Below are 22,237 nucleotides of genomic sequence, written 5' to 3'. Positions count from 1 at the left end.
GCTCTGTGGAGCTCAGTGGTTTCCATGTACCCCATCCACTTTTTATGGTGAGGTGACACAGCTCAGGCTGTGCAGACAGGGTCCTTGGTACATTGAAACAGAAGTGACACAGAATACAGGCATGATCATCCCCACTCAAGAGATTTATTCTTCCTTATTTTGTTTAGTTCCTTAATCGCCCCTTCCTTAGTTAATAGGATGTTGAATATTCTGTAGAATATTTTATTTGGAGAAATCATTGTCTTAGGCCACTTAAACAACTTCTGTAGCTAAAGAAGAAAGTGGTTGTTTACTCCAGTTATTTGCTCTAGTCTACATCTGGTAGACTATTGCTCCAGAAGCATGACCACAACATTGTTCATGTATTCCTACCTGCCTAAACATAGGTACAAAGCTAGCATGCAATGCACCAAAAAACTTGCTCTTTCCCTCTGTGAATCATAAAGCAGAAAACGTAAGGGTGAGGGAGAGCATAAATGAGAAATTTTCCACGACTTGCAGTGAGTTTTAGATTAGGCTGTGTATCATAACAATCTCTTAATTTCCACAGAAATAGTCCTTATGATAGATGGCTAGTTCATTTAAAAAAAAGAAGTAATGTGAAATTTTTCAACAGTAATATGATGATTGTTGCTTTATCAGTAAACCACATTCCAATGCCCTTTTAAAAGGCAATGGCCAGTAATATGTTTGATGTTGCATGTATGCATCCATAAATCGGTATTCTAGAAAAGCTATTTGTTGTCCTTTCTGAGGTAAGTCATTGCAAATGTGCATGGAGGTTAGACAGGACATAATGCTATACCACAACTAGTTTGAACACTGTTGCTTACTTGAGGGAGGAAAAGTTGAAAGGCTTGGAGACACTGACTTCTGAGCTTTTGCTGGTTGAAGTTGAGATTCTCTAAAATCTTTCTTCTCTTGATTGGGTGCTGCAGATGTTCCCGTAGGCTTTTCCCGGCCAACTAAAACAATGAAATGTAAATTCTGTCACTAGCTGCAAATCATTTGCTTTTTCTTGCTCAAAAGCTTCCCATATGTTCATTGACAAACACTAATAATATCTCACAACTGCTCAAGACAGTGGACACCAAAATCTTTTCTCTATATATTGCACAGCCGCTAGCTATTATTAGCTTTTATTGTCAGCAGCATGCCACAAAAAGCGGAAAAAAACTGGCATACCAATAAAAGTCCATTTACTGCTTTGAAAATCCAAGTAACAATTCAACATTTATGCATTAATAAAACAATTTGTTAAAATGTAGTTTTCCCCAAGATAATCTTCACTATTGCCTGATTTTTCCTTTCTTAAGAGTAGGAATGCTGAAATTAAAAGTGCTACAGGCTGTTTCTGATAGTATGAAGTGGCAAACAGATATTCTTGGTTACTCTTATTGGAAATATTGGCTCCTTTTACTTTCCTTTTACCTAGAAATAAGTATTCAGGAGAACATAAGCCTTAGTAAAGTAACATTTACCTGTATATTAATGGCATCAGTAAGCCCAGCTTTGTTAAGAATTTCCATTGAAAACAACATTCTTCAAAAAGATTAACAAAGGAAAACACATTCCTTATTTCAACAAGGACATGTTCTTGTCACCTTGTAGTAAGCAGGGACTGGATGGTAGGGATGCCAATACAGTGACTTTCATAATGCTTCTGTATGTCTCAGTCACCATACACACAGAACAACTACTAATAAAACTGGTTGCATATTTTGACACTCTTTGCCAGTAAAAGCTATCAAGATGACCCTGTTCTGCTTGTGCCTGGCAAAAATATGACAGAATTCTCAATTTTGAACTGGTTGTCAGTGTAGCACTTTAATAAGATGTTTAATTTCTTGATCTCAGTGACTATGTCCACTAGATAAGAATACAAGTACTGTAATTCCACTGTTTTCTGCAGTTAACAGCAGAAGTCAGCTGGCTATGTTTGGTAACCAACTATTCACCAAATTAAAAACTTCATTCTCTTGAAGAAGAAGAGACAAGCAGAAAATTCTGTAATGGTGATCCAGAGTTTGCTGAGAGCTAATTTCTAAGCCCTGGATATTTGACTAGAACAGGTCAGCTCCCTAGTGAGGGAGCTTTCTGATGGCAATAGCTCTCAAATCTGACCATGGGACTGAAGAATCACATAATCAATATACAAGTGGTGGAGGAGCAATTTATTTTGCACCAATAAAAAAGAAACTGAACACTGCTGAGCAGGCCCTCTCTAAAGTCTATTACTTTTCCTATAAAATCAGGAAAGGCTGTGGTATAGCTGACTGCAAAACAACATATTCCAGGCTTCCATAATTTCTGTCCAGAATGGGGAATAGATCCAGGAAGTCAACTCTATCTCTAATTTGTCACCTTTTTCAATTCTTATGCTCAAAATTTTATTATTTCAGAAAACAAAGGATTTCTTCTGCATGATTTGTTGCTATATAAAGAAAGTAATGAAGAAAAACTAACCAGTTACATAGGAGAAATTAACTGTGGGCACAATGAATTTTTCACTTTTAAAATCACTGAAACAAAACAAAGTAGATGGTGTCAATCTTACTTTTAAACCATTGCTTTGAATTTGTCATTCAGAAACACTTATCACTGGAGTCACCTGTAGAATATTAAGAAATTGCTTACATTTGATGACCTGTGGATAGAAAAAAATGTTTCTCTCTCCAGTGTTAACAACTGGCTTAGTTTGGCCATCAGGCAGGAGACCAACATATATCCCTTTGTTTTGCGCTGATTCTAGACTTACAGATCCAGTTTCAAAATTCTTCTCAATTTTAAAGTGACAGTATTCATCACCTATGCCCTAGGAAATTGAAAACAAATGTGAATTCAACAATTGAATTGATGTAGCTAGGCTAGTTGGATGTGTCTTAAGTATTACTGACTTCTAATAAAATTTCAGATTAATTTTAGGTTCTTCACAATGTCCTCCATTAGTACTCTCACACGCATGTGTGTGTGTGTGTATATATATAGAATATATATATATATATACACACACACCTTGGTCATGTTTATTCCTCTATGAACAGAAAAACTGATCACGTAATTTGAGTAAGTAACAGATCGCTTATGAAAGCATTCTGATTTCTATTAGGATTTAAGCAAAGTCTAGGATATATTCAAAGGAGTTTCCCACTTAATTAACTTACATCTTAATTAGTCATTACAGGGTTTTATCATCAAATTATTTAGACACAATACCCCTTTAAACTCCAAACACATTTGTGCTCTGCCACATTCAAAACAATTATATCAGTTCATACCAGCAAATAGACATTGGATTTACAAACATTGAATCTAATGAGCAAACACTAATATCATTCTCATTTTTAGTCTCAAATGCGATCTGCAATAGTTAAACTCCTAGCAGGTGAATATTATAGGTTCAAAACACAGAATAGTTCAACAATCCCCCAAGCCTAGTTTTATTACTAAATATACAGGCTACTGCTGAGGTATTTCAAGAACAATTTCCATGTGGTTGCCTGATGAAGAAAAAAAATCAGGTCCTTAATCTGAGGCAAAATAGAATCATTTGTAAAAGCTGGGCTGCCAACATCAGTTTAACATCTTCCAAACTCAACACTAGTATAGCTGTTGTTATTTGATAAAAATCAGATTAGCACAATAGCATCTTGACAGAGTCATCAGCTATCTAACACTAAATAAACTATATCTACTAACAACAAATTGACTACATCTAACTAACTTCTCAATAGCTAAAAAAAAATAATCAGATCTTTACAATCAAGTGCGAAGTAGACAAGACTGCTTCTCTTACTATATATTTCTATCTTTTCTTGGACAAATGAAGGAAAAGATCTGAAAAATTTTAAATCTCAACAGTGTTTTATCCCATTTTTATCCAAGGAAGTAAAAAAAATATCCTCTGCTATAATTTACACAAACCATCAGCAGATGGAAATACAAGCAAAAACTACTTACTGTTCCATCACATTGATCATCTTTGATCTTCAGATACATTCTTGGTTTTCTCACACTTTCAAACATGCAGACTCTAGAGCCAATTTTATGCACCTTCCAGTAGGATTCCTGCTGCTGCTGACCTGCTCCACTGCAGCTCCCATCAGGTCTAGGGGACAGAGCCTGACAGACGCTTGTATTGAGCAGAATGATGGCACCATGGTGAAACACACCCTTCAGATCAGAAGCAAGAAATCTTTTGTGAACAGCACAGTTTTTCTCCATATTAAACTTTACATTTATATTGTTTATACTAATTTATTTTAACCACTTATTAATGCAGTTCCATGTCTAAAATTTTAATTAATAAGTCGCAAGTAATTCTAGTCCAGCCTTTGAATATTTGCTTTCTGTGCAGACAGTAACCTGGATAGTTGAAATCCTTCCTTGCTCTGCAGCTTCCTAGCTTCTTATCATTAGGCAGTGCACCAACATCGACAGCACAAGGAAACAATAAGTTAAGGAACTTGTTCTCTTTTCAAATTAAGTAATACCCCATGCAGCTCTCCTGTATGTACCTACCTTCCTACTTTTCGAATGTTTACTAAACAGTCCAGAGATGCATCTTTTCTGTGTACCAGCCCTCCCAACTTGCATATACCAGCTGCAGTATTGGCATCTCTCGCTCCAGGGAGTAAAAAAAGGAACACTCAACTGCCGCCTACCAGTTAAGTTGTAGTTTAGCTCCACCTGGTGGAAGAGGTCCATTCTTTCAGATTTTAATTCTCTTGCATTTGACTAGATACCTTCTGCTTGATAGCAGTCAATTTTAGAAAAGTCTTCTTGACCTCCCTCTGCCCACCTTACCTTGACATGTACAACAAATTCTTTGGAAAGTCCAGAATATCCTGTTGTTTCATGAGGTACTTTGCCTTGAAGATTGAATGTAACAGTGTGACCTGGGTTCCTGGCTGACTCAAGAATGGCACAACCATTCGGTTGAAGGTGAACACAGAGCTCACAGCAAGTCTTGTCTTTGCTCTAATAAAGTCAAAGTAGGAATAGTAAATTATACTAACTACTAGATATGACAAAGTCCAGAACTGAGAGTATGCACGATATTACAAATGTAGTATGAAAACATCTTTATAATTTTCAGATTGGTAGCCCTGCTGCCGAAGTCTGAAAATTGTGGACTCTGGAATTTCAAAGCACATAAACAGAAGAACCAATATTTCTAAGTAAAACTTTCATTTCCAAGGAACTACCTTCTCAAGAAAAAGTTTCATATACAAAAAAACTGTCTATCAGATTCAATACATTTCTAAACTTAAAGGGAAAATTTTAGAAGAGGTTGTGAAACAAGTGAGTCAACATGTCCTCAAAGTATAAGTATGTACCATAAGGTCAATTGCAATTTTTGTATGGTCATTTTTGTTTATGTGTATCTACCTTCATACCAAGGACCCCAAAAAGTTTTCGATGAGAATATTATTTTTCACTTTCCCTGGGAAAAGAACATCTTACCCAACCTAAAATAAGAATATTGAGGTCCAGATTTTCTGTAGGTTGCTGAAACTCATAAAGCATGTCATTAGCAAAGGAGAAAAGAGGAAGTTCAAATTTAAGTACCCAGTTAATAACCTCTCTGTAGTAAGATGCACTGCAATGTGTCAGATTGCAAGGGGTCATCCATATCAGAATTACACTCATGAACATGGACGCTACAAAGTCTTACAAGGACACCTGACAGTTTACCTGGCAGCCTGACTCTACCCTGTTGAGAAATCTAACTCTAGCAAAAGTACTTTATTCCCACTAATGCTAATGCATATCATGTAAATGAGGAATGGGATTAGCTTTAACTATGAAATTATTCACTAGATAAATAAGGGGAAGTGAAAGGGAAACAGCTCCTTCCCTCATCAGTACAAGAGTTTTATCAGAAGAAACTAATTTCTATAACTCTAGCTGCCTATTTGTATACTGCAAGTCCTGAGAAAGGAAGTCAATAATAAGACTTTGAAGATAGGATGAAACAAATCAAAACAGATTAAAACAAATCTGGAGTATTTCAGCTAGACTATGACAAGTATGTTACTTAGAAAAAGACACAAATGAAAATGGACATTTAAAAATCAATCCTTATAATTTATACTTACCCAAAAATATGAAATCATAGAGTCACAGAATGGTTTGGATTAGAAGTGACCTTTAAAGGTCATGTAGTCTGATGCCCCTGCAATGAGCAGGGTCATCTTCAACTAGATCAGGTTATTCAGAGTCCTCTTCAACCTGACCTCAAATGCTTTCCAGGGATGGGGCATCTACCACTTCTCCAGGCAACCCATTCCAGTGTTTCACTACCCTCACTGTGAAAAATTTCTTCCTTATGTCTAATCTAAATCTACCTTCTTTTATTTTAAAGACATCACCCTTTGTCCTACCATAACAGGTGCTGCTAAAGAAAATTGTCCCCATCATTCTCATAGGCCCCCTTTAAGTACTGAAAGACTGCAATAACGTCTCCCCAGAGCCTTCTCTTCCACAGGCTGAACAACCCCAAGTCTCTCAGCTTTTCTTCATAGGAGAGGTGTTCCAGCATCTGGTCATTCTTGTGGCCTTCTCCTGGACCTGTTCCAACATTTATATGTCTGTCTTGTGCTGAGGGCTCCAGAGTTGGCTGCAGTATCCAGGAGGTGTCTCACCAGAGCAGAGTAGAGGGGCAGAATCACCTCCCTCACCTTGCTGGCCACAATTCTTTTAATGCAGCCCAGGATATGGTTGGTTTTCTGGACCGCAAGGGCACATTGTTGGCTCATGTCCAGCTTTTCATTCACCAGTAACCCCCAATCTTTCTCAGTAGGCATGCTCTCAATCCCTTGATCCCCCAGCCTGTATTGATACCAGAGATTTCCCTGGCCCAAGTGTAGAACCTTGCACTTGGTCTTGTTGAACCTCATGAGGTTTACACAGGCCCAGTTCCCAAGCTTTTCCAGGTCCCCCTGGATGGCATCCCGTCTCTCAAACATGTCAACAAGACAGGAGGGCATTCCAGGCATTATACTTTGTCAACACATGGCAAGCCAATATAAATTACAGATTGGAATGGCCTAGTTTGCCTGAATCAAATCATTTAGTCTGTTAAAAGATCCTACAAAAGAGTATAAAGGAAACTGTGAGAAAACAAAGCTCTACATCTAAATTTGCCTATTCATTGAAAATTTCCTGGTTTTGTTCTGAAATTCTTAGCTCTTTATATGACATAATTATTAGAGAGGTTTAAAATAGCATTATTTTATTCTGGCAATGAAATGTAATTATAAAGCAGAAATTGGTAACATTTCCTACCTTTCCAGTTACAAAGCCATTGATAAGAGCGAGAGCAAGACATGGCATCTGATGACTGCTGAATACGCATACATTTCTCCGTTTAACCTTTACATCAAAAAGACCTAGAGTTAAATGAAAAAAAATGTTGAAAGTATGAGCATATATTAATTTATATTTGCATTTATTACTATCAATTATTTATCATTTTCAAGGGAAAAGAATGAATCAAGTGTTTAGCTCAACCATTTCACCTATCTGATCAATTTATTCCCGCATTCCTCCAGTAAAGGGCATCTACAGACTACTGTCTACTTCACTGCCTTGAGAAGAAAAACACGGACGGCTAATGATGAGGAACAAATTTCTTTTGATCAATGTGTATGCTAAAAAAAATCCATAAATAGGAGCTGAGGACTCCAGTGTAATGAACTGGGCTATAGCAATGAATTTACATGATTAATAACAGCTCATGTAAGGAACTTAAAGCTCTCAGGTAGAAAAAGATAATTCATTTTCTCTCTATGCATAATTGAATTTGTAAATCAAATCTTGCAGCATAACTCATGGCTTCTAAAATTTTTAATCTGGCCAATTTTCCAAACAGTTACCTGCTAAAACAGTTAGCTACACAATACTAATGAAAGTTAAAGTAGTGCCATTTTTATTCTTCCCAGCAGCAACAGCTGATATTTTAAACAACTGTTCTACCGATACATTATGTTGCCAGTATGTAAGATGCAATTGTCTCTGGAGAACTCCTGTGTGTCCATAATACAAGATTTTCAGGGTGTCATTGGGACCATGAGAATTATACAGGCAAGTATCATTGTGCCTATAAGGATGATGTCACAAATTGTAAAATACAGATGGGGCTTCTAGTCCTTGGGGCAAAGTAGTGAGGACATAGAACTGTCACAATGGATCTCTGTTTTCAGATAGAGATAAAGCTTCACAAGAAATTAAAAACCCCTAGACTAAATAATCATCTGATATAATTGTCATCACCAATTTGAAGGCCTTTTAATTATGTTGCTTTAGGTCTGCTGAAAACAAACAGTTCTACCAGTACCTGAAACACAGAGTTTTCTGTTAGGAAAAATAGGTAGGTAATTTATGTCGGAGGACTTTATTCCCCAAAGTACACGCAAGGAAGCAGGACCTCTTAACAACAATTTAAACAACAGTTCCCAAGTCAGCACTTGTGGACTTCTGCTGCACATGACTATGCTGGACACTTTGTAAATCACTGCACATATAAGTAAAACAAACAAAACTGAAAGAAGTTAAGAGAGCAAGATACTGTTCTGAAGGAAGAAGAGTTGCATGATAAATGTCTGCATACATTTTGTATTTGTTTTGTCTGAGCAATGAGAAAAACTACATGGTTATTCCTGTGTCACTAACTGTCCCTCTGATATCAGGGCAGCCTTACTATGTTGTTCAGAAAAATTAAACTCCTTTTGATTACCAGTTTAATTCCTAAGTATTGCTAAATCTTTGGGAAGTTCCAGATCACACTACTCATTTTTCTGATTTTCAGTCTAAATTAATTGACAGTATATCTCAATTTTGTTTTGATTTTTCTGTCTCATATATTTAAATATATATTATCTTTAACTACTGACACTCGGTAGTTGGGCATCAGATTTGATACTTGCACAATTATACATTACTCATTTCAAACTGTAGAGATAACAATCAGGAATTTTACATCTTGCCTGTAAAAATGTACCAAAAGGGCACAGAAAGCAATAAAATTGTCATATGTTTATGTCAGAAAAATACCATTAGGAATACACTAATTTATAGAAAGGAAAGAGCATCTAGATGAAAATCAGGAATCAGTCTGCAATATGAACTTGAATTCCACATGTGAGAAGATTATAAACACCGTAGTGTCTAAATTATGTTATTTTTCTAAATCAAATGTAATACAAACAATCAATTGGAGATGCAGCATTAAAAAGCAGCAAGGATGTGCTCACTGCATCAGCAAAGATCAAAAACCAGACTCCTACAAGCAGGTAGTTTTGTCTGTTGTGAAGTAATTCATAGTTTGTGATGCTAAAAGGATCTCCTTGGAGAAAGGACAGTACCATGCTGTGCAACTGCTTTCAGTCATTTGAATCACATACAAATTCTACAGTTGTAGATAGGAGATTTGAGTTAATTGGTGTTTGGGTCACCAAATACTGTGAACTCAAGGGCCAAAACTGCTAACTAATAAAAAGATGTTTTAGAAAACACAGTGACACTCAGTTTCAATGTCTGTAATATTACTCATCTCCCATATTATCGATTTGAGTTTTCTGGTGCAGTTTGCTAGGAAGTATTGACTGTACTGCTCTCCATGCACATTTTGGTGTGTCCTGAAAGTCTCTGTTCTATGACTTAGAAAAAGATGTGAGTCCCTGGGGAAATGTCAGAAAGGCTGAGCAGCTCCATCACCACAAAGATAACAAAAATATGCGTGCCTAATATGATACATACTATAGTTAACTGTTAGTAACACAGTAGGATGGAAGCTGATAAAGAGGAGGAACTGGAAAAGTGCCATTAGAATCAGTGAGAAAGATGGAACAAAATTAATTTATAGATACAGATACAACCACTCTCTCTTAATTAACTATACTTGGAAATTTGGACTTGTCGGCTTAGATAGATGTAGTTACAAAAAACCATAGCTATCCGCGCTGTGACAGTTCCATGAGAGCATTAAATTACAGATGACAAGAACTTTCTGTTTAGTAAGTAAAAGTCAGTGACAATGTACCACATGAGGGGGTTTTGTGCTTTATGTGTAAACCAAGCATATAATTTCTGAGTTCTTCCAGCCATTAATATAAGTAAACATTTTAAGTAAGGAAAATGTTTATTATAATTATCTACTCCTACATTACAGGGATCACTATATGAGACCACAGTGAACTATAAAGTTGACCTTCTTTGTATCTTTTATGCATATATCCACATGAAATATACTTTACCATATTTGTTTTTCTTGTCACCAAGAGCATCAACTCTACTATCTGGATTGAGGCAAACGAAGCCATGGGTGAGTCTGTTGTAAAACTGAAGTATATTGCCTTCCTGAAATTTCCACTTTTCAGCAGCCCACTAGTTTTGTAAACAACAAGTAGAAAGAGAAGATGATATATGAGAAGATAATACACAGGAATCTGACATACATGAGAACTACTGACCTGATTTCACTCAAAGTGTAATTTAAATGGTTTAAATAAAAATAAAGAGGTACATTCTTACAGTTTCCACTCTTTTCAGCTCCAGTTCTTGTCCTGTACAGATAAATACCATGTGATTAATTTACAGAGCATTCTCATTCCATTTGACACAGTTGCAGTGAGGCTGGCTTCTCCTTGCCATCAATTTTCACTTACTTCCTGGAAATGTTCTGGAATCTGTCACAGTCAGTTCTCTAACAATCTTGCCATCATCCTGCCCCTGGTCCAGCCACCTGAAAATCAGAACCCATTTCAGGAATATAACCTTGCTGGGCAACTCCCACAATAATGTGTATAGGGCACTTGCATCCTGATATTCCCTGTTCTATTTATTAAACTCTCACGGCTTACAAACAGCAATACAAAATTCCAGCTTTATTAAAAAGAGATTGACTTTGGCAAATAAATGTTTTTGTTTGTTAGTTGTTGATGAAACTTACAGATAGATGGTTTCTTGGACTGAGATACAAGGGCCTAAACCAATTATTACAAATCAGAGAACTTATATTGATCCCGGGTCAGTAACAAAAGGTGCAGTAGTTATGATGTTTTTATTTCTTGTCTGCTAGAAGGCTACAGCAGGATGCAAATTATTCCACACCCTGAAAATCACAATAGAGGGAGGCAAATCCAACACAGGCAAGAATTTTACTGTTTCAGGACTATACTTTTACAAATTTCGTTGTCTCTATTTCACATCTGCTTGCATATATCAAGTCTAACACCATTGGAGTCAAAAAGATTCATACACTGTGGGAGCAAGATCAGTAAGCATGGCATCGGGCTCTAATGATAACTAGAACACACCCTAAATTTTTCTGTGTGAAACAGATTTGAACTCTTCCTAAATTATGTATGAAGCTAGCATTATAGATCTCTTTGTAGCAGTTCATCTCATCTAGAATACAGAATCAAAATTAGGTCAGGCAAAGATGAGCTGCTGTATCTGATGGGCAGAAAGCCCTTATTCACACATAAATCAGTTTCAGTGTGCACACTGCTCACTCTAAGCTATCTCAGGCAGTTATTTATTCACTCAGAGAAGTGAGAGGAGGAAGCAGAATCAAGGGGCCACTGGCAAGTTGCAGCTAGATTCGTACGTGACTGGACTTTACCGTTCCTAATATTTGCACAGATCTTTATCAATTACAATTCTTCCATACGGTGTTGAGAATTAATCAGGCATAGAAAAAAATCAGAAATGATAGAACAGAAGGTTCAGAGCAGCAGCATCTGCAGGCAAAAAGGCAGTGAAGTTAGGATTGTTTCCAACTGCCTTGCAGTGACAGGCTGCAAGGCAAATAAGAAAAAGAGGTGTGGTCAGGTAGCTAAATTTGTAACAGCCATTTCAAAAGATCTTAAAATCTGATCCTGTGGTCATTGATTCTAAGTTAATCTCCACACTAACTTCAGTAAAGCAGGATGAGTCTGTTAGAGAGACAGCAACCTGCTCTTCTGAAAAGTCTTGTGTTACATGACATGGAAGAATGGATGGACCTGCTCATGTCAGGTTCAAGGGGCTGGATATGGGAAGTGTGTCAAAAAAGCATGTCCTGGATGGTTTGCAAGGCACGAGAATGGAAATTTCCCAGGAAAAGCTTTTTATTGTTTTTGTCATTAGCTCAAATGCATCAGCAATTCGAGGTAGGTACAACTCAAAGAACTGTAAAAAGAGTCAGACCATTTCAGTTTGTTTTTTAGGAAACACATATTTCCCTTTACAGGACATTTCAGAAGAAAAAATATGAGCAATTACAAATGTATTAAAAATTTAACCCAACTGGAACACCACCAACCTGTGACAAAGAAAAGTATAATCCAAATCTGTTACAGGATCCTTGATTACAACTTTGTCCAGAAACCAGCCGTTTCCTTAGAACAAATTTAGAAAAAAAATAGTTCATGAGAGGCAGATTTAATGAAGACTGACATCCCATGGCTTTCTCTCATCTATGGGATCTGCAAAACTGGCAGCTCCACTGGCAGTTTGCTAGAGACACAGATGTCCTGATAGCTGGAGAGAATACAGCACCTTCCCTATGTACTGTAGAGCTTGCTTACAAGCCTGCAAGCTGCTAGGACCCTCCCTGTCTGTCATGGCCCTAAGTGCTGCATGTTGCCTACTCAAAGAACTCATACAGAGTCATTGTACGAGTCATTTGTTTGTCAGTCAAAATATCAACAATAGTTGATAAACAGCTTATCATAGCTCAAAATAAGTTGCAGTGTTTTACAATACTTAGACTTAAGAGTTTGAAAAGCTCTTGTGACAGCAAGCAATTTCAGTTTCAACATTAACTGGATGTCTAATGACAAGATAGCATAGCCAAAATCTCCAACTGCATCTTTACAGTGTAACTGATAATGTTAATTAACCTAAAATTATAATAGCCCATTTTATCTATAACACAGACAGAACAAGACATATTTAATGTCTTATCATGCAGACACTCCCTCCTTAATAGTTTTTCTATAGAGATTAGTCAAAAATGACAGAAGAGTAGCAGATGGTGTCCTAAGTGTAATGAGTGAGAGTATAGTAAAAGTCAACACAAAATATTTTAAATTTGAGATGATCCAATAAAGTAAATGCGCCACTTGAATAGTTTCCTTAGAAGCCTTTGTCTGTCACTTCTAAAATGTTTTCATACATTCAGTTTTAGAAATACATGTTGTTTTCAAAGAAAAGGTTAATAACTTTGCAGGCATTAATCAGTGTGTCTACAGAGAGATTTCTGACCTGATCCAAGACCATTGTGTCCTATAACAATCTTGTATAGATGTCCAAGGTGCACAGCTTCAACAGCAAAGATGTCAGTCTGTAATTAATCAACAAAATTTCAGTAAAACCTAAAAAGCAGAGCATTCTTCAATTACAGAATCTCAAAGACCCGTAAACCCATAGAACGCTTCAGTCAAGATCATCTTTTGAAATATTAGCTAATGATAAGATAAGAACAAATTGAGAAGAACGGATTTCCTGAAATAAAAGAAGTGAGTAAGCCTGATCACTTTGCTAACGACTAGCTCCATTCAAATGCATGGGATCAGAGTCAGGAAAAAGAAACCTGCTGAAAGCTTAGAAGAATAAATTACAAGTTACAGCAGATTTAAACATTAGAAATGCAGATATAAAATGTAGTTTTATTTTCTCTTCACTTATGAAATCAAATTTTTAGAAGAAATAAAACCGAAAGTGTACACCTCATCTATTTTATAAATGAAAACTCTCTCTTTTAAAAGCATTGGTATCCCTTTAGAAAGTATTTTTAGCTTAATTATGGAGTTTTGAGGAAATGTTAGAAGGCAGAATTTATTTCAATTCTAAATGTACCTTGCTTGGGATTATCACCCACCTGGGAGAGAAAAACCAGCCAAATCTAACAGAAAATATGGTGTCTTTCACTTACTTGTCCTTTTAAAAACTTTTTGGGTTTCTGTGACCTGAGCAGCTGTCTTGATCCTGTATCGCCTCTTTCTCCATGGACAGAAATATAGACATCAGCCTCAGTTCCAGCATTCCACAGTTCTGCAGTTGTCACATGCACTTCATAGACAGTCACTGACAATAAAAGATGACAATCTTCCATATTACAAACACTATCATAGTTAAAATAACATCTAGTTGTAAATGTGCCTGTGGAGTCCAAATACATCTGTGTCAAGGATAGTTAGAGTAAAAAAATCTTAAAATCCTATTCATTATTAAGTAAAATAACGTGCAAACTTGATTTGGTGCTACATTGCTGTTCTATTCTAGACTGTCACTATGGGGAATGCAGACAGAATAGAACTTTAAATGCATAATAGTATGTCTTTGTCCTGCAGGATCATTTGAAATCATCACAAAGCTGAAAAGTGAAAACATAAATCCAAGATTAGCCTCACCACAAGCGGTGAGATCAAAACTATAACAAGAAACAGGAGCACTTAATGTTTTGAATTCACTGGTTAATCACACAAGAAAATCTCTAGTACCATAGTTTAAGTTTTATAGGACCTCAGAACTCAAAAAGCTGTATTGGTTTATTATTTTTTTTCATGCAATAGTAAAGAATATACTTCCTCTATTACATTACATATGGAAACTCTCTAAAGACTGTAAATTCTGGAGGAAAAAGATAGGACTCAAATTCAATAGATTGGCTGTTTAATAGAAATTAATAATGCAAATAAAATTAAATTTCAGTCAAAATCCAATGAAATTGGAATAAAAACTATGAAACATAAAAATACGTATAAATAGAAAACTGTGGTAATTAAAATGTAGAAGTAGGAACCCCATAAAATTCAGAATTAAGGCAGAAACATGTAACTGTAATCTTCACTAGAAACATGGAAAAGGCAAAATTTATACGAACATTCAGTAACAAAATTTTGTTAGACCAAGTAAGACACGGAGAGAATGAAAAGGGGAAAGAAAACCTCATTTTCTGGCACACAAACTCTTCTTCCAGATGTAGATGTCCTTCTGCTTCTCTGCCTTGCAAGTAGGAAAGATTATCTGGACCACTGAGTCCAGAACAACATTAACATTTTCATCATTCAGTTATCAGTTTGAAATATGTGATGAAGCTTGACTGAAATACTCAGAAGGAGGTTGCTCCTGCATCTCACTTTTCTGACGGGCACCTTTTTTCAATAACCAGTGAAAATTTATTCACAATCAGTTCATATCTGTAATTGTGCTACGTGGCTACTATAGGTTTACAATTTCTCCCTTGATGCTCATTTTTTTTATTATTATCTCTCATTTATTTACATGGCATTTGTGTGTAGGTTACTATACAAGCTGGTTTTAAGAACTTAATTTAGATAATGATAACAATCTAGCTAAAACAGTAAGCATTCTGCACAGTTTATTTTAAAGTGCCCCCACAGAACACCAGTGCTAGTTTTCTTCTAGCATCAGAGTTAACTCGTTTTGAGATGATAGCTGATTACCTCTGAAATCCACTGGAGTAGTGTACCATAGACATATGCTATTAATAAATTCAGCACAGAGGCTTAAAATAGCTGACTTAAAATTCAAGCAATTTTCACAGTTTTTCATATTTCTCTCTCTCTCTTATAAGCCTAGAGATCATCCCAGCTTTATAATAAGTATTTATGAGTATTTATAATGCTTACAGGTCTTATTCTAAGAAACAGTGATTCTCCTAATGTTATGAAGCTGTGTCAGGGGAAGTTCAGATCAGACATTAGAAAAAGGTTCTGCACAGAGAGGATGGATCATCACTGGAAAAGGCTTCCCAAGGCAGCTGTCAGGGCACCAAACCAGTCAGAGTTAAAGCACCATCTGGATGATGCTCTTAGTCATATGGTTTAATATTAGGTAGTCCTGCAAGGAGCAGGGAGTTGGACTTGCTTATCCTTCTGGATCCCTCCAACTTGAGATATTCTATGATTTTATAATATTGTCATTTAGATATTCCATGGAAAAGTATGCAGAACAGAGTAAGTGAAGTAACTCTATTCTTTACATTCATTTTTGCCTGTAAGTGTAGAGCAGTAGATTTGTAAAAATGTCATTCTGATGTTAAAAAGTGTAAAGATTAAGATTATTTACACAAATTATTTCTATTTGTGCCCACAAATTATGAGAGACAGAACAAGGAGGTAAAACATGCATTTTCTTTCAGATCAGTTTTTATTATTTGGACAAGAGCCAGCCACGTTTAAGTATAGAAGCTTTTGACAGTCTTTAGTTAGTACCATAGTCGTGTGCTATTTTTCTCAGATTACACCTGTTTCAATACTCAAAATAGCTTTCATTTAGGAACTGTTAATTAATATGCATGTCACCCACACCACTTGCCATGTCATCACATAATCTACTGACCTCCTTTTTACAGCATCCACATGAACAGATACTCCATAAACAGCAGAGGCAGAAAATTCATTTCTCCAGACCAACACTCCCATGTTTAAGACCACAACAATCCTCTCTATCCCCATAATTCCTTTCTTGACTACCTAATTTCCAGTTTGTGCAAACTGAAACATAAATGTCCACCAGCCACCAAACACTAACACTGATTTACCCCCAGCAAGTAGTTCATCATCATATAATTAAGGATTGTGTCATAACCCATGAGCTGAAGTGGACAGAAGTAGTATGATTGAGAATAAAATGTCAAACAAACAGTGCTTGGTCCCCCAGCATTAGGGCCACAAAGTCCCTGATGGCATCAAGCTCTGCTATGGGAGGTTCAGGCTGGACATCTGAAAAAATTTTTCACAGAAAGGGTCATTGGGCATTGGAACAGGCTACCCAGGGAGGTGGTTGAGTCACCATCCCTGGAGGTGTTTAAAAGACAGGTGGATGAGGTGCTGGGGGGCATGGTTTAGTGATTGATAGGAATGGTTGGACTCAATGATCCCAGAGGTCTTTTCCAACCTAGTGATTCTATGATTCCATGAAAGCCTCTATGCAATATTTCTTAACAGTTTGATTTCAGATGTTTTTCCTTTGAATAAAAAAGACTGTTAAATCAGAAAGTGTTTCAGCCTCTCTTTATTCAAAAATTGGTTTTAAAGTGTCTCTCATCATCCCTCTTTCAGATTGAATCCAGACCTCTTCACTGTTCTGTTATCAAACTATCTTCTCTGAAGTTAAAAGCAATGTTCTTTTTTCTCTATCTCATGCAGAAATACAATATTGGCAAAAAGACACACAGGCTGTCTTTCAATTACTAAGTTAGAGATAAAACTGCCTTCTCCAAAGCCTTCAGCATGACCCCTTTTGTACTGAGGCTTGCAGAATTGCACCAAAGTTCATTTCTTCCTCTCTTGTGTGGAGGATAGATTGTTAACTACAAAATACAGATTGAGAGGATAGTTTAAGTGTGCTGTTGTGCCTTATGATGCACCAAGGTTACTTGATAATAAAAAATCCTTTCATTATATCTTTATTTCAGAAACAAAGAAACATCCTAAGTGGAAAGAAGAGCTTGAAAACTAGAAGGTGGGTAAGGTCAGTGTCCCAGAATATTAAGCAAGAGAATATTTAAGGAAGATCAGATTGTGCAGGAACGGGAATTGACTGTATTTAATATAATGGTAATGATCATTTATTTACATTTATTTAAAGAGGAGGGGGGGTTGGTTTTTACACCAATGTGTTTGTATGACCTCCTACACTATTAATATCAAATACTCCTCACCAAAGAGACGAAACCTATGAGGAAGCAGGCTGACTGCCTCTGAGGCTTTTCATGCCCCTAGGGGCATGAAGATCATACCTTCAAAAGGTATCACAGTGGTTAGGGTTGGCCAGCCTCTCTCCACAGCATTTCATGAGCCATTTACAGCTGCTAACTACATCACCAGAGGAAATCTCTCTTGCTACTCTTCTTATCTTAAAGACATATTAATGAGGCACAAATCTGTTTTTCTGCTTTTCTTTTCAGGTTCTTCATCTCAATGCTTAGTCATCACAGATAGGCATAAATAAATCCCCAAGCCACCCAGCTCCTTATCACCAGAGTGACTATTCCATGGTATGTTTCCCCACATCCATGGACCATTTTCTGGACTTCTGGCCCTCAATTTCATTTATATCTACTTCCTCTAGCTTGCACCCACAACAGCTGTTACTAAGCACCACAAGCACACCACCAAGAATTGCTATAGAGTTAAATTTTGTGAAAAAGAGGTAGCTTTTGCAAACTTTGAATAGAAGTTTCTCTCATCCCATTAATCTTGTCCTCTGTATGGGTTATGGGGATTGATGTGGTGGGACAGGACATTAGAGCAGTGAAAAAGCGGCAACACCAAATAAATTCTGTATTGTTTGGCATTGTTTAGAATACAAACTTTATGTGAGTAATGTTGCTTTTAACATTTACAGCCTTTTGAAACAGTCTTAAAATTTTGTTCTACACCTAGATATTAAAATTATTCTGAAAGCCTGTCTTAGTCACTTACAAGAAAGAAACCAAAGCAGCAGCTATAGTAGTCATACTGGAGCCAAAACTCTCAGATATTGCAAATAAAGTTTGTGATCTGACTTGTATGATGATTTCATTGTAGTTACATGTCAGTAGGGTGTCTTTACTATTGCTTTTATTTTAAAGCAAGCACAAACACTGAAAATCTTACCAAACAAGGAATATTTTTGAAGGACCTGTAAAATTCAAAGTATTAAAGACTCTCCCATCTCCTGTCCACCGGTTTTTAACTTTTAACCTGAGTATGCACATTAAAACAGAAAAAATATTGCAGAGGCCAAAAAGTAACAGAGGGCCCAATGAGAAACAATGAACTCACCTCTACAGACAGCAGTCTGTGACCTGGTTTAGCTCTATGTGCTTACCTGGAAGAACAGGCTGACCCTGCTGTAAAACAGGAAGTTCCACAGATATTTCACTATTAGCCTGGTCCCAAGCCAGCCATCGATGTACAGGGAAAGAAAACTCCTCCCCAGAGAAAAGGTTCAGCAACTGGACCTAGACAGCAGTAGGAATTGAAATTTAAGTTGTTAATCTCAGTCCAGACAGACTGAAACATGAGAATTGTGGGCTGCTGTTGAAATCTCTTCAGGCAGAGCTCTGTGGCACCACCACAAAACCATGGGTCTGAGGCAAGTCTGCTCCCTGTGCACAACTGCCCCAAGTCTGACTTTTCACTCAGTCAGATTTGAAAGTGCTGGAGAGAATAACTCAAGTGCAGCCAAGAAACAGGGTTTATCAGCTCAGGTACAGTCCCACAAAATAAAGCTGTATCGTTCCATCTGGTGTATCCACATGGACTGGGACTAGGTGGTACAGCTTACCAAACATGGAAGTTCTTACTGGGAAGCTTGGCAATGCTTGAAGTTCTATAGCTTATTTTCTTATCATAACAGGAATTAAAAGAACAGGTTTTGATTCTTCAACACCGCTTGTGACATAACGAAACCATGAAAGTGATAGCCCCAACACCAGCCTGCTTCACACAATTTTCTTCCATGCCCAATTTCTAGCATATAGCAGCAAAAGGACCATATGCACACCAGCTGAAGAAGGGAAGGAGGTCTAGTTATTTTGTACTTCAAAGTACAAGGAAAGTAACTAGCACCTCAGAGGATGCTGTACATCAGAAAAGTCCCCGATTATGCTAATTTATATGAGTAACTGCACTAGATTTTGGACCAGCAGAGAGAAGCAAAGACACGTCTACCTGTGGATTCATTCCTGCTCTGTGCTTTGCAGAATCTAATATCTTTAATTCAAATATTAAGCAAATTCAGAATTATTGGAACTTTTTTTATCTCTTTCACTGGTGGAATACTGGTGGAATACTGAAGTTTAAAGAAAAAGATTCATCTTGTCTGGAAAAACCTGGCACATCTCAGCTTGTCTACATCTACTGATGGATCTTGGAAAGGGAGCTAGGATTAGCAAAGCAGCACATTTGAAGACATTTTCAGGCCTGATACCATCTCACTACAGTCAGAAACCATGGGATACTGATGCAGGACTAGCATACCTAACTACCACAAAAGCTCTGCAGTTGTAAAGCACATTATCTTAATCATCCAGGAAAATGTAGGTTTCACAAGGAGCAACAGTGTTCGGAATCTGACAAGCCTGTTGTAGGTTCTTTCTTTTCTGTGAAGTCTACAGATCAGTGGCTATGATCCTTTGGTGCTCTACCATACAAAAGCTAGGCTACTCGTAGAGTTCAATGACACTCTGGGTTTCAACAAAGTCTAGACACTGTAGTGACCAGGACTGTAGAAGACCAAGACTAGAGCAACCAATCTTTCCTGCTGCCCAGCCACACATTTTTAAAGAAACATAATGTACAACTCTCACTAAACTGCAAACAAGCATGCAAGAAATACCATTGTTAGCTGCATTTATTTCCACCAAAAACACTCCTTCATAAATCATATCTTAAATGAAGCTGTAAGTATTCTATTAGGCTAATATACTTGTCCCACGGATTTTTTTCTGACTCATGTTTTGATTCCACCACCCTAGGGACTGCTTTTGGAAAGACAAAATTCTTTCTCACTGCTTTTACCTCTTTGCAGTGCCAAGCAGGGGAGTTTCCTGCATTTGTATGTCCTATGCGTATTTTGTAGAGATGTCCTATGTTTCTAGTATTAACCTGTGAAAGAAATACAACTGATGAAACACAGAATATTTGTTAAAAGGAGAAATGCAACATAAATTAATTTAGCAAGTGTCAGCTGACATTTCTGTTTAGAAGAATTAAATATTCTGATATTTAAATAAGTGTTTCCAAAATTTTTGCTTTGAATAATCATTAGAGGCTCGGCTCTTTTAAAGAACAGCCCTCAAAAAAACTGTTGGCCAGCCAAAACCATTTAAATGGCTTCAAGATGCTGCTGTACATTCTTAACTGAATATTGGCCTCAGTGGGAAATGAATACAGACTGCATGTATGACTGAAAAGTGAAGGTGTCCTGACCCTAAATCCTGACTTGGTTTAGCAACCTGCTACAAGATGATTCCAGTCTCCCAGGCACCTCTGATTTTCTCCCTGCCCCTCCAGGAGGGTACGCCTTGCCATTTTGGAAACAATCATGTTCAACTTTGATGTTTTTTATGAATCATTTCAATTATATCAACTTTAAAAGCTGTATTTAAAAGATTAGCACTTGGGCAGGCTGGATGAGTGTGTCCAGTACAGATAACAAGGTGCTGAGGGAATAACTTGAAGGTTATTCAAACAACTAGTTATGATCTTAAGTGTAGAAATATAAAGTTTATTTTCAAGGAACGCCATATCATTTTATTCTTGTTATGTAGGCTGTATTTGCTGTCTTCGTGTTTTCTGTAGAATTCATTTTTATGTTTTCATTCACAGTGTAGACCTGGGTGTGAAGCGAGTTCCCTATATCATCAACTTGCCTAAGCTCAGTGTTATAAACAATAAAGAGACAGAGCAGCGAGTACAGACCATATTAAATTGATATCTAGTATACAACACAAGGCTTTTCTCCTTCTGTATGCTTCAGACTAGGCACTCCATAATTGTACTCAGTGCTATTGATACTCTCCTAAGAGGGGAATCCTAGGTCTTAAACCAGAGACTGACCCCATATTTTGCACTTAAAGGTCACTGGAGTAGAAATTAATTCCAATAATGGGAGCAGGAAAGAGAGACAACAATATAAATTGTGAAGAGCATATTTTTACCTGTCAGGCACCTGGTTACTTATTTTTTCTACTCCTTTCAATCTTCTATCTGGGGTTTTTTGATAACACAGGTGGAGAATGGCACACTATCAGAGGTGCTGGATTCTTTTGAGAAACCCCATCAGGCTGAAGAGGGCTAAGCACTGTATTTCCTACACCCCAGAAGCTATGCAGCTATTGTGAAAAAGATGAGCTCTTCATGAATGCTACCAATGAACGCTGCTTCTCAGTAGGGAAATTGCTATGCTAGATACAAACAATGGAAGCACCTGCTTGTTGTATGTCCCTATAGCTGCAACCTGCTAGAGACATCCACTTACAATCCTATATCCTAATCTTCACTTCCTCATTTCATTTTTAATATTGGAGCCCCATTTGAAATTTAAAAACTAAACCAGTATCTGTTGTCCTATGTTTCTTGGTATTTTCTTGAGCACTGTGTAAGTTAACCAGTACTTCTTCTTAAACGTACAAGGAATATGTTGGATCAAATCAGCTTTGGACAGGTGAGTTGTACATTTCAGTCCTGTCTCTTGTTTACATATAGAAGTACCATACAGGAAACTGACT

At 37.0% G+C, this 22,237-nt stretch overlaps 1 protein-coding gene across 1 annotated transcript in view; it reads right to left on the bottom strand.

Moving 5' to 3' along the window:
* Positions 1-22,237, bottom strand: part of RP1 (RP1 axonemal microtubule associated) — a 177,062-nt gene that overhangs the window by 134,992 nt on the left and 19,833 nt on the right. The window contains exons 5-17 of the mRNA XM_069854130.1: positions 20,526-20,612; positions 18,832-18,964; positions 13,925-14,076; positions 13,255-13,333; positions 12,311-12,386; positions 10,671-10,747; positions 10,537-10,568; positions 10,260-10,389; positions 7,291-7,394; positions 4,807-4,980; positions 3,961-4,173; positions 2,638-2,815; positions 834-965 (exon numbers count right to left, since the gene is read on the bottom strand). Of these exons, the coding sequence (XP_069710231.1) occupies positions 834-965; positions 2,638-2,815; positions 3,961-4,173; positions 4,807-4,980; positions 7,291-7,394; positions 10,260-10,389; positions 10,537-10,568; positions 10,671-10,747; positions 12,311-12,386; positions 13,255-13,333; positions 13,925-14,076; positions 18,832-18,964; positions 20,526-20,612 (1,567 nt within the window). The remainder of the gene's footprint in view (positions 1-833; positions 966-2,637; positions 2,816-3,960; positions 4,174-4,806; positions 4,981-7,290; positions 7,395-10,259; positions 10,390-10,536; positions 10,569-10,670; positions 10,748-12,310; positions 12,387-13,254; positions 13,334-13,924; positions 14,077-18,831; positions 18,965-20,525; positions 20,613-22,237) is intronic.

The sequence above is a fragment of the Phaenicophaeus curvirostris genome, chromosome 3 (genome assembly GCF_032191515.1).
Source record: "Phaenicophaeus curvirostris isolate KB17595 chromosome 3, BPBGC_Pcur_1.0, whole genome shotgun sequence".
In the NCBI taxonomy this organism is placed as follows: domain Eukaryota; kingdom Metazoa; phylum Chordata; class Aves; order Cuculiformes; family Cuculidae; genus Phaenicophaeus; species Phaenicophaeus curvirostris.
The sequence above is the reverse complement of the archived record's forward strand: the minus strand, read 5'-3'. Positions and strand labels throughout refer to the sequence as shown.